The sequence below is a fragment of the Rhea pennata genome, chromosome 7 (assembly GCF_028389875.1).
Source record: "Rhea pennata isolate bPtePen1 chromosome 7, bPtePen1.pri, whole genome shotgun sequence".
NCBI classification, from domain to species: Eukaryota; Metazoa; Chordata; class Aves; order Rheiformes; family Rheidae; genus Rhea; species Rhea pennata.
Window position 1 is genome coordinate 37,363,567 of NC_084669.1, and position 11,869 is coordinate 37,375,435.

Genomic DNA, 11,869 nt, shown 5'->3' on the forward strand with positions numbered 1-11,869 from the left:
TTTACAAGCATCAGTAAAGATGCCCTCTATCTATAAGAAAAACAAAACAGGAAAAGCCACTCCCACCTCACCCCCAGCAAAACAGGGGTATAGATACTAGAGAAGTCAGGAATCATTCAATGGAACTTGTCAAGGCTTCATGAATTCCAGCGAAACGATGGCACTGTGTCCCTTCTGAAGAACTTCCTGTGCATTCATCAAACTCAGCTGGCATGGCAGCTATATACTAAAACTGGCCATCCAACAAATGTCCAAATCCCACAAGGAAACAATTTTTGCTACATTCTACTTTTCCACTTAAAATAATGTCAACACTTACATGCAAAAAAAATAAAACGAAGACTTCACACTCCCAGCTTTAAGACTTAAATTAATAATAATAAAAATAAATTAGTCTATTAAAACTAGTTAGCTCTGCCTTCAGGATCAGAAACCAGGTTTTAATTGAAAACTACTGAATAGGAAAAAAAAAAAACAATAAAATCTCAGCACTGAGTTTCTCCTCTACCAATTAAGACACTTGATTAATTGTTGCATGGAATAAAATTAAAGGCAAGGCTTGCAGAAACCTGACCAGACCAAGCAGATAAGTACAGCAAGAACTTCTATATGTTTTATTTCAAGTTTATCTTGTTAAAGTTAAAACCTTGTATTTAGAAAGAATAGTTTACTACTTAGCTTTAACTGATTTAAGATTTTTCACTCCACATAAAAGCAATATGCTGAATGACTTCCAATTACATTTTCACTAAAACAAAACAAAGCTGTTCATACTGGGCTCATACACTGCTGGTACAATACTAGCATTCAGCAATAGCAGAATTCAAGAAATACCTTATTATGCAAATACTTTAACTCCAAGAACTTCTGGTATTGCACTGAGGAAATTATGCATACTTTCGAAGAAGAAACAGGCCCTGCAATCAAGTTGTACTTCTGTTTTTATTTAAATAAATTCAAAAAAGATACTTATAGCAATATTTACACATTCAATTTGATAATTCCTCAAATATTCGTGATTAATAAAAACCAGAATCTTCTAACAAATATTAGATGTTCTTACAACGAAGCATTAATACTTTTGGAAAAGTAATTAAGTTTGGGGGGTCTCCAAATCCACAAGAGAACACTGTTCCTATAATACAGTATTCCTCCATCTCCCCCTGACCACAGCAGTGTTTTCAGAATATGAGCTGCTTTCCAGGTATTGAAACCAATTAGTAATGGGTAAAAGGACATTTTTTTAAATATGCCAAATTAGATTATCAATTTTAATATTAAAGATAAGCTTTGTAATGGGTTTCATTCCAGTCACAACATTGTTCTTCAGTTTTCTGAATAAATGTTAGCACCGGAAAAATCCACTTTCTATCCAAGACAGTATCTAAACAGAATGTTTTTCCACAGAAATCCAACTTTGTATTCTAAAGCCACATATAACTAATGCATAAAATGCTTAAAATTCAAACCTTTTGTCTCTTCTTCCAAAACACTGCTAATCTTTCTGTGCTGCTTTTCCCAATCAGGCATGTCTTCAGAATTAAGACAATCTGTTATTCTTCTCCTTTCTTACTAGACTCTATATGATCAGCATTTTCAGGTAAATATACCCCCATGCTCTGCAAAATGTTTGAAGCGGGTCCTGCCAGTCCTGCCTGAGCGCTATAGGATTCAAGCATGTTAGCCACGAGGTTCATATCCAGATCAATGGGTGTCAGCTCAGTGTCTTCTGTCCCAGAATCATGGCCAGCATTTTGAGATGTAGTTGCTTTAACAGAACTTACCTGTCAAACACAAAGAGAAAGTTTTATCATGACAAATCATGTAGGATACTAAAAATAGGACAAACCACAAGACAAAACACAAGTAAATAGTTCTGCAGCCAACAAAGTTCAGTATGTTCAACACTGTTTCGAGAAACAGGAGTTGAGCCACCAAATTTTCATGCCAGTTTAAAAAAAAATCATCTCTTTCCACTCTACAGATTAAGCTCCAGGAGAAAGACAAGGTTACTGAGTCCTGTCTGAGTTTCCTACAGGAGTAATCAATTGCAGAAACTAGAAGCCAAGCTGCAGCTGCTTGCCTTACTATCAAAATAGAGAGATGAAACGAAGTCCTGGAACTGACATGCAAGTTGAAGCTTAATTAACTTTTTGTTTCAAAAACACACACACACACCCACACACACACCCACACCCACCCTGTGGTGCAACTTGAACACACTTTGCTTGCACATGGGATTTTTTTTTTTAATAATTAATCAGCACATGATCAGGGGACAAAAGTTGTAGGATCATGTCACCTAGAATGACCGCTTGAGCACATTTCCTCTTTCCTACTAAAACTCTCAGAATATGATTACACTACAAACTAGAACTCAGAGGATACTTACCCCTTTCTTTTGGGTGCTGAAACTTCTGCCAACATTGGTATGTGCCAGTTCACAGTCCATCTCCTTCATATATGACTTGAGACTACCTGTAACTTCATTAGGCAATGCCTTCTGCGCTTGCCTTTGATTTTCAACATCTAAGTCTTCATCACCCTCATCTGAGAAGTCAAACTCCTCTTCTTCATCCAAATCATCAGAATCCAGTTCTTCTGAGTCTGCTCCTACATATTATCAAGTACATATAGCAAACAAATCAGTGCAGTGCCAAAGGATAATCAGAAAGCCAAGAGAAGCCAAGTAACCAAATCAATCTCACCTAAAATTCTATCCAAAGCACTTGTGAAAGAGTCAACATCAAAGGTAACATGAGCTTCATCAGATGACCTGAAATATAAAAATCATTTTTAATAAGTATTGCTTTTATGCTTGCATAAGGCTGACATAGGCAGAAAAAACATTTGGCATATTGATTTCCTCAAGCCTAGATTAAAGTTCAGGTATTCGACCTGATGGCCTAAGAAGCACTTAGCTTGAGGCCTGCACGAATGAAACAGCAAATGATGCGGCTCATGGCATGAAGGCAGAAAGGAAGTCAAGAACTAGTTGTTTCATCTTGGCCAAAACAAAACAAAACAAACAAAAAACCCCCACACATTGAAGGCAATCAAAGTAAGCTTCCCTGGCATCCTTGTGAAATTAAGTGGAAGTGTTATAAATTTGACAAAGATTTATATAGCTTAGGATCTTAGAGGTTTAGAGCCCCTACCTAGAGTGAACAAGAGAACACTAAAAGCTTAATTCTGGTCTCTTGGTCAAGACTACTGACAGAGATCCACAGTCTATCTTTTTTCATGCTTCCATGTGTACAGTGTGTGCTACAGTGATGCACTTTCTACAGCCTCACTAGAGGCATTTTAGCAGTCTCAGTAGTTAGTCTTTCATGGCAGGAGAAGTTCACCACAGTTGAACTGTCTTGAGACAAACATTTTAACAACTGTGCTAAGAACTATGGTAACTGACAACAGTAATCCTCAACTTAAGAGATTTATGGAAAAAAAAAAAAAGCTAAGTAAGAACTAGAACAGCTTCAGCCATTTTTACTTGCACCAGCTTCAGAGCAGCCACCTAGTTAATTTAAAAGCATGTATATATTCACTACTAATACACCTTTGGTTCAGGCCTCTGCTTAAAAAAACGTTTTGAAACTTTGATAATCAACATTACCGAACCAGTGAAAGGCTGCAACATAATGAAAACACAATCCATACCAAACACCAAACTTAAAAATAACAGTACCATGGCATTTCTGCTCCTTCGTGTGTTGAGACTTTGGATACAAAAGCCTTCATGCTTTCAGCAAGTGCTTCCAAGTCATATTTCTGCTCTTCCTCATTTGAGGAAGGATGGGACTGATTTGTTGCTTCCTTCAACATCTGGTCTAGATCATCTGGTGAAATCTCCAGCCAGCTGTCATCTGAAAGAACATAGGACATATCTGTTATTTGCACACAAGTCTGTTAGCCTACAAGATCCAATTTAGATGATTCAAAATACTGTTAGCATTCTGTATCTCACTACTTTTGCACTCTTGGTTTTACATGCTTAAGAGTCCAGATTGTTTTACTGCTTTAAAACACTGGTTTATACACACCTTCAAAGTGGTAAATATTGTTCTAAGCATAGATCATAGAATCAGTAAGGTTGGAAAGGACCTCCGGAGATCATCTAAGCCCAATCCCCCTGCTCAGCAGCCTCCCCAAGAACATGTTAGACAGGGTTGCATCCAGGCAGGCCTTGAATATCTCCAGAGAAGGAGGCTCCACAACATCTCTGGGCAACCTGTTAGATAACCTTTTTGCCACTACATGAAGGATGAAATTGCTTACACTATAGCAGGTGACTGACCCAGTCAGACCTGGTCCTATGATCATTAATACTAAATGTTGGATTTTGTATACTGCTTTATCCAGAAAATGCAGATGTGATCTGTATCATGCACTGACAACTACATTTCTGTCAAATAAGTCAAAACACACTATATAAAGATTACGTTCATTTTACATTGGCCCTGGGAGCAGACCAGACACTAACTAAACCAATTCCAATACTGACAGTTCAAAGTTAACTTAATAAAATGTTTTAAATACTTTCTGTCTGGCATACAGTTGACTAAGTACTTGATCTAGTACGTAAGTGTGCGTTATGTTCCTGATCCAGTGGTATCAACCTCAAAACTGGATTGTGTATCCTGCCAATTCACAGCTGCAAGCTTTATGACTTTTACAGCACACTAACTGGCTGCCTGAAATTTAAAATGACTACTCGTTAATAACACCTGTAGCAGTCACAGGATAGCAGACAAACTATACACACAGACTCTACCGTTCTGCAAATATTCCTCTTCCCTCCCCACAAGTAATCATTTGCAACAGAGTTTACTCCTGCTATCCTGCTCACCATCCCCTGGAGGAAGACAAGCTGCTTCTTTCTCAAGCTCCTTCAAATCAAAGGTGGTTGTTTGCAACAGTGTCAAAATTTCATCACCTGGGCTCACTGCAACAGAACTAGAAGAAAACAATTCAGCTTACTGAAATGGTTTTTTAATAGCAACACAATGCCAATGGCATCTCACACTCCACATGCATGTTTTGGCTCAAAGTCTTTATTATTTCTGCTGTGCAAAAAATACATCCAAAAGATAAGCAAATTTTAGGGAAGTACAAGCGTGCTACACAGATAGTATTAGCCAAAACAAGACATATTCAGTTACTGTATTCATCACTGATGGCTACAAAGCCCATTTCTTATTTCCTTCCTTTGTTCTTTAAATTTATTTCATCTTGATTAACATTAGGATGGCCAGACAGCACAACTGGAACTTCAAGCAACTAACAGTCCAGATATTACAAGCTGGCCAAGTCTCAGATATTTTCACTATGATTTATTTTTTTTGGATACGATTTTTTGGAGAAATCTACAGCCAACTGCCTGCCTTGAGTAACAGAGATGGATTACTCTTTATTTATCATTCACTGGGACTGCTTTTCAAAGAAATTTTAAAACAATTTTAATAGCCAACCAACCAAATGAACAATGCTTTTCTATTACCTCTTAAACCACTTGGAATACCTTAATATTTTGCAGAATCAGGATAAACAGTTACTCAAGCAATAACTCCTACTGGTAGAGAATACTCTAGAGGAATTAATACCTGCCTACCCTAGCCCCAACACCAGCGTTAAATGTTCAACGGAAGAAGGTTTCATATTTAAAGCAAAAAGAAAAGCAAGTGTTATAAAACTGTAGTTAAAGTTTTTATAGGTACTATGTATGATTAATCATGAAGTTAAAGTAGCTCTTACCTTTCTGGCTTGGTAACGGAGTGCTGGAAGTAATCTTCCGCCATACGCAGCAGTTCCAAGTACTTAGCAGAGCCTTCCATTTCTCCCTGTTCAATACAACTCACAAGCATGAAGTTATACAATTCTCCCTCAACTTCCTTTTCACAATCAGGACTCATGATCACAACTGTTAGTTACAAAGAAATTTAGTACTGCTAGAATCAAAGCGAATAGTACTCCTTCACCATTTACATTTGGAGTATGTTATAAGGAATAGGTGTAAGGTGCTTTCCTGGTCAGATATAAACTAGAGATGTAGCCTGCAGTATCATTTGGTCTACACCAAAAGTAAGGAAAGACAACACTATGATTCTCCCAGCAGCGTGGTTGTAAGAAGCCGATGGAAAAGTTATATTGTACAGGAACTACGAACGAATCTCTTGCCTTTTGGGCACTGTCCCCAGAAGTAGCACTGCAGTACTATAAGAAATGTTCCCCTTTTCCCATATTTACAAGATGTTAACCTAACCATGCTACAAACTTCAATGAAGTAGTCAAAGGCATGTTCTTTACCACCACCTAGTCCCCTCTTCCCCAAAATCCTACATGAGCTCAAGTGGATTTAGGAATTCATCCCCAAATCCTTCTTTTTCTCTTTTTAATTTCAAAAGCAAATGAATTAATTTCAAAGAGGAATGACTTGTACATGCTTCCCAATGATATTCATTTGCTTTCCACAGAGAGAAGCACTAGATTTCTTGCCCTACTCTAAGTACTTAACGAAGTTTGAGAGCTAAAGATCTTTTTCCTGAATTTCACCCATACACACACGGCCTCACCTTGAAATAGTTTTTTTCCTTCAGGCTGCTGAGGAATCTTGCCCACAAGGGATTGCTTAAGACACTTATCTTGGAACCAGGAGAAACTTTCCTGCATTTAGAGCACAAAATCTCAAAGCCATGAGCCTGTATAAGAGAGACAGCAGTAACAGGTTCAAGATAGGACAGATTTAAATTCACCTTTAAAAACTGCATAAAAAACACACTACTACTGAGCTCCTGAAGCTGCCATTTATGAAGTAGATAACAAAGCTGACTGCCCAGACAAAATGATCCATGATTGCTGGAGAGTGATTCCAACTTCCAGACTAGCAGGATACTGCTACCTGACATAAAAGGTTAGTCTACAGAAGTTATTGCAAATTAAGTGAGAGGACAGATTTGCACTGCACCAGTTGCAAAGCAACTAAACTTTAACTGCATTTATAATCTATGCTGAACCGCAAACTTGCTTTGCCTACGCATCTTGTGGACCTGCCGCACTGGAGCACAATTCTGAGGAAAAGAAAATTCAGAAGAGAAAACCCAGACTCTCACTATCTCTGAGAACACATTTGGCTGCATATCTTCTTGCAGCAAGGTCCCAGGGCACACTGCGCCCAGTACCCGTCCTGCCCTTTGAACAAACACACCGCTTGCCCCATCTCTGCTGCTGCCTACACTAAGTGCCTGCAGGCACTTTAAGCTTGGGATTCCTCTGTGCAGCAAGGATGTACTGTAACGAGCTTTGGTGCCCCCACCTTGTGCAAAAGTGGACGTGCAGGACGGGGTTACGGGCTGTACTGGCTGTTAGCCTTCCCCTGTGAGCCTTGATGCCTGAGGCCTGGCACTGTTGGTTTTGGCACACAGTAGCTAGCATTCTAAGCTGAAATGCAAGTTTAGTGCACAGAAACTTCTCCCCATACAAAGTCTGTAAAGAGCAACTTAGAACACGACAGAATGTGCTACTTCAGCCAGAGGCTAAAACAGATCTTTTCTACAGTGAGATAGATCCTATTTTTCATACTAATTTAGAGAAAATTAACTGGATTTGACACCAGTTCAGCTATGGTAACAGAAACATGTAAATCCTAGTTGGAACAGTTTCTGGAGTATAAAAGTGCTCTATCCTGTAAAAGAAAACTCCCAGAATACTTAATATTCTATTTCTAGAAAAATGGTAATTGCCAATTTGCTCATATTTTCCTGTAGAAGCAGACAACCTGTAAACAAAGAGTCATTTCTTCAACACCTCTAAACAAACAAATTAGACTAAGTATACAATGCATAAAAAAAATAATTACCAGTTTCATGCCCAGTTCATGGGCTTTGTATTGAGGGTGAGATGGCGGGGGCAGCGTGTATCCACTGCGTCTATCTGGAACAAACTTCTGCTGCATTAGTTGTGCATACAAACACTTTGTGAATGTAACCTGAAAACACCAAAGTAAAAGAAAAACACTCCCATCTGAATTTTATTTTAAAGCATCCATACAGAGAACCCTTAAGATGGTGCTTAAAAGTTGACATGTATTTGTCTAAGACGTGTAATTTCTAGATTTTACACAGTATACTCAGAGATGATAATATCTCCAACTAAATACAAATTTCATTTTATCTAAATACATTTTAAAAATTCTCGGCATTTATGCGAGAGAAATATCTTGGGAAATGTATTGGCTCTTTTGAATTAACAGCTCTTTTGAATTAACCAAACTATAGCCAAAATTACAAAAACAAAAGCAGTCTGGAAGTCTAAAGTTAGACTCACAAGTTTATTTTCAGGAGTCTAGGGGAGTTAACTCCACAATGTAAAAAAAAAAAAAAAAAAAAAAAAAAAAAAAAAAAAGGTCAGCTGCAACACTGCTTGTTTAACACTCCATAAAATAGTTTTCAGAGCTGTGTTAGTACAGCTGAGAAGATAACAAGCCTGGGAATGAACAGATAGCAGCATATAGGGGCAACTCCTTACGCTGGCTGGCAGTGCTTTCAAACTGCTCAGATCACAGAACCAGGAGACTAGTACTTAGCAAGCCTTTTGGCAGAGGAACTACTAGCAGCAGTATCTTCTGATTTTAGAAATTCTTGTCTGGTATTTAACCCATTTGAAATCCTAGTCATGTCAGTCCGAAGGCAGAAAAGCTATTAACATAATCAACTGGAAAATCATGGCTAGTGTGAAAAGAGAAAAAAAAAATCAGAAAAAATGCTATTTTTAAAATGAAATCTACACATTTACCTAACTTGACCACTGAATTTCCACCAGCAACAGAACTTAATTAAGTGATAAAAAGTTGAATTAGAAGCATCACTTACTACAGTCATCACACGCTCATCCGGAGGGAAAATTTGAAAAGAGCGACACGCTCGCAGATCTACAGGATCTCGCAGATAAAAGGCCTGGACTGCTGCAGCCACCAACGAAGGGCGCTGCCTCAGCACTGCCACAATGCCTGCCGGGAGGTAGCAGTGGGCTCGGTGAAACGAAGCCTGAATTTTCTCAGGATACCTGTATCATATGATAGCAATATAGCGTATTAAGTGTATTGCAAGACCAAACCACTCCTTTTTAATTATTGTTTCCATTTTCACTTTAGTATTAGTTTGTACAATGGGCCAAGTGCCAAGAAATTATTCTGAAATAAAATTAAAAACCCAACTTCTACCACCTGAAATGTCTAAGCAAGACTCACTTAAAAAAAGAAATAAAATACATAGCTAACAAAAATTTAATGCTCACATCAGTAAAAAGCATCACTGTGAATTGGACTAACAGGTCCAGTTACAGTTCCCTTCGCTGTGCTGACTGTGGAAGTCATCTGGCTCAGGCTGTTAAATCCTTGCAGAAAATAACATGGACTGACCATTTCAGAGAGCGAGCTGATGCTCTGAAAAGCAGGCTGATTCTGTGCCATAGTGCAGGACTGCCTTTTTCCCCAGAGGACTCTTAAAGGCTGAGACAATTTTCAGATTTCCTCATCAATTAGTACAGCAAAGATGTGAAGGAAGAGCAACTCCTACGGCTGACAGGTGCCTCAGGATCACAGTGAACGTCTATCTGAGCTCCCAGACAAAGTTACACTTTAAATGACAGTGTCTCCCTCTCCCTAAGAACGCCATAGAAAAAAAACTCTAGCTAGTGCCTTCAGAAGAGGAAGCAACTTTATCACAGTTAACAGGAAAATGACTGAACGCAAGGAAAGAAAGTACCCCACACAGCCAAGAATCAGCAGTTACAGAACACCATAAACTATCCACATACCCACTGATGCGTTTATACACTGAAGTTCTAATAGGTGTTGCAGCCAGACACTCGTCCGAACGGGTGGACAATAATGTTAACGCCTGTGAGATTGTTGGACTGGAGGGAGTTAGCTCCCACTCCTGCCCAGGAGTCTCTGCCAGTGGAATGATGTGCAGTTCTCCTTTGTAAAAGAATACCTGGCAGACAGAAACATTTTCATCAGAAGGGCAAAAACAGTCACAGACTGACCAATGCAAAATTTCTTATCATAGGTGAATGTGTTTGTTTAAACACAGAGCGTACTCGATTACAAATAGTGAAAGAGTACAGGAACCGACATTTCTTTAATTGGCAGATGAAGCAGATACAGGTAATGGAAATCACAATCTAACCAGTAAATAAAAGCTATTTTAACAGCAACAGATTTGGACATAGAAATTTTGTTTCTTTAATAACTGCAATACCAAAAGTTTCTCTTAAACTGGAGATCTGCTTCAGGACAATCAGACAGCAAAATAACCTAACCGCTAAAGAACAGAACAAAGACTACAGAGCATCATTTCAGGTGCTAAGCACGTGACCTCTGTTCTTTTTTTAGTGTAACAGAAGAACAGCTGGATGTAGCATTGTCACCTGAAATTACTCGACCAAATACATTCCACAGTTTCCACATTACCCAAACTTTCTTAGCAGTCCAGTAACCTAGATAATGGAAAACTTAATGATTTTATAGATTAATAAATAGCACGTCTTCTCCATCTTCACATTTGCACTGTTTCAGCCAACACTAGTAGCAGGTTTACAAAAGTCAAATCAGTTCTGCATTATGGAATAACCCTTAAAGGACGACTTATGTCCAGGAACACAATTTAGCTTATCAAAAGGCATTCACAGGCAATTAGGCAGGTTGGGGTCCCTGCATGAATGTCACGTTATTAGTAAAATAATGTTCTCTTTCTTCCTCATCTGACTCTCAAACACACAAAAGCATTGAAAAAACAATTCTAGAAGAACCACTTGATAGCTGCAGTAATTTTCAGAGGTTCCTACCGCAGTTTCTTAGAAAGCATTCTCTTTACACAGCATCCTATAGGTGCACACAAGGCAAAAACTGGTATCAGAGACGTTCAGTGGTTGAGCCTCCTGTACACCTCCACAGCAAGGATGAAGAAGGGCACTAAAACCAGACTAAAACCAGACCGTGCTTAGAAACCACGCTGTGGATTAAAACAAGTCGAGACCCGGCTGAAAGCATCCTCACTAGTAAGAGATAGCAGCGTGGAAGCCGAAGACCGCTTGAGTAGCGGTGCGAGAGAAAATCGGGGCTGGTGGATTAAAGGCTACCGCACTGAGCTCGGCGACCCGCTTGCTAATTTGCCGAGAGGTTTCGCTCACCCTGTTGTCGCTGTTGTCGGGACTCAGCCACTTCGGGAGGAAGTCGGCGGCTTCTATCAACAGGAACTCCCCGTCGTCGTCGTCAACGCTGGCCGAGGGAAAAGCGGTTCTTAGGGGAGAAGGTGCCGCAGCCCAGGGGCATTCCTCGGCTGAGGAGCGCTCGGGCTCCGCGGCCGCCGGCCAGGCCCGGGCCCCGCGGGCGGCCGTTGGCGGCGGCCGTTGGCGGGCGGCCGTTGGCGGGCGGCCGCCCCGTACCTGGCGGCGAGCTCCGGGAACTCCCTGGTGATCTCGCGCACGAGGTAGACGATGAACCACTCGTCCTCCACGTTATCCCCGAACTGCGTGGTGCCGCCGATGTGCGCCGGGGTGTCGCCTGCAGCGGGGGCGAGACGGGAGAGAAGGGGGGAATGAGAGCCGCTGAGCCGAGCGGCGGCGGCCCGGGCGCGGGCCCCGCGCACGCCCCGGCGCGGCGCTCACCGCGAGCCGGCACGCAGCGCAGCCGGAAGGGCTGCCGCTGCCAGATGTAGGCGGCCAGGAGCGGCGCGAAGCGCAGCAGGATCCCCTCGGCGAGGCGGCGCAGCGGCGCCTCGCCGCCCGCCACCGGGAAGAGGCGGTAGCGCACGGCGTCCTCGGCCGCCGCCGCCGCCGCGGCCCGCCCGCCGCCCTCCATGCGCGCAGG

At 40.9% G+C, this 11,869-nt stretch overlaps 1 protein-coding gene across 1 annotated transcript; it reads right to left on the bottom strand.

Annotated features, from left to right (window-relative positions):
- Nucleotides 1-615: 615 nt before the first annotated feature.
- ECD (ecdysoneless cell cycle regulator) lies at nt 616-11,860 on the bottom strand. The gene is made up of 13 exons (XM_062579982.1): nt 11,668-11,860; nt 11,446-11,563; nt 11,191-11,278; nt 9,814-9,992; nt 8,868-9,060; nt 7,856-7,984; nt 6,573-6,698; nt 5,755-5,840; nt 4,850-4,956; nt 3,689-3,866; nt 2,709-2,776; nt 2,393-2,613; nt 616-1,784 (listed from the first exon to the last, which is right to left on the bottom strand). The coding sequence occupies exons 1-13, from the start codon at nt 11,858-11,860 to the stop codon at nt 1,554-1,556; spliced, it is 1,917 nt and encodes a 638-aa protein (XP_062435966.1). The 3' UTR covers nt 616-1,553.
- Nucleotides 11,861-11,869: the final 9 nt, after the last annotated feature.

Bases quoted from the DNA above. Each gene is read 5' to 3' on its own strand.
- ECD (XM_062579982.1), bottom strand. From the start codon at position 11,860: ATGGAGGGCGGCGGGCGGGCCGCGGCGGCGGCGGCGGCCGAGGACGCC. The intron at 11,564-11,667 runs GTGAGCGCCGCG...CCCCCGCTGCAG, and splicing joins GCGCTGCGTGCCGGCTCGCG to GCGACACCCCGGCGCACATC. The intron at 2,777-3,688 runs GTACTGTTATTT...TTTATATTTCAG, and splicing joins GAAGGAGCAGAAATGCCATG to GTCATCTGATGAAGCTCATG.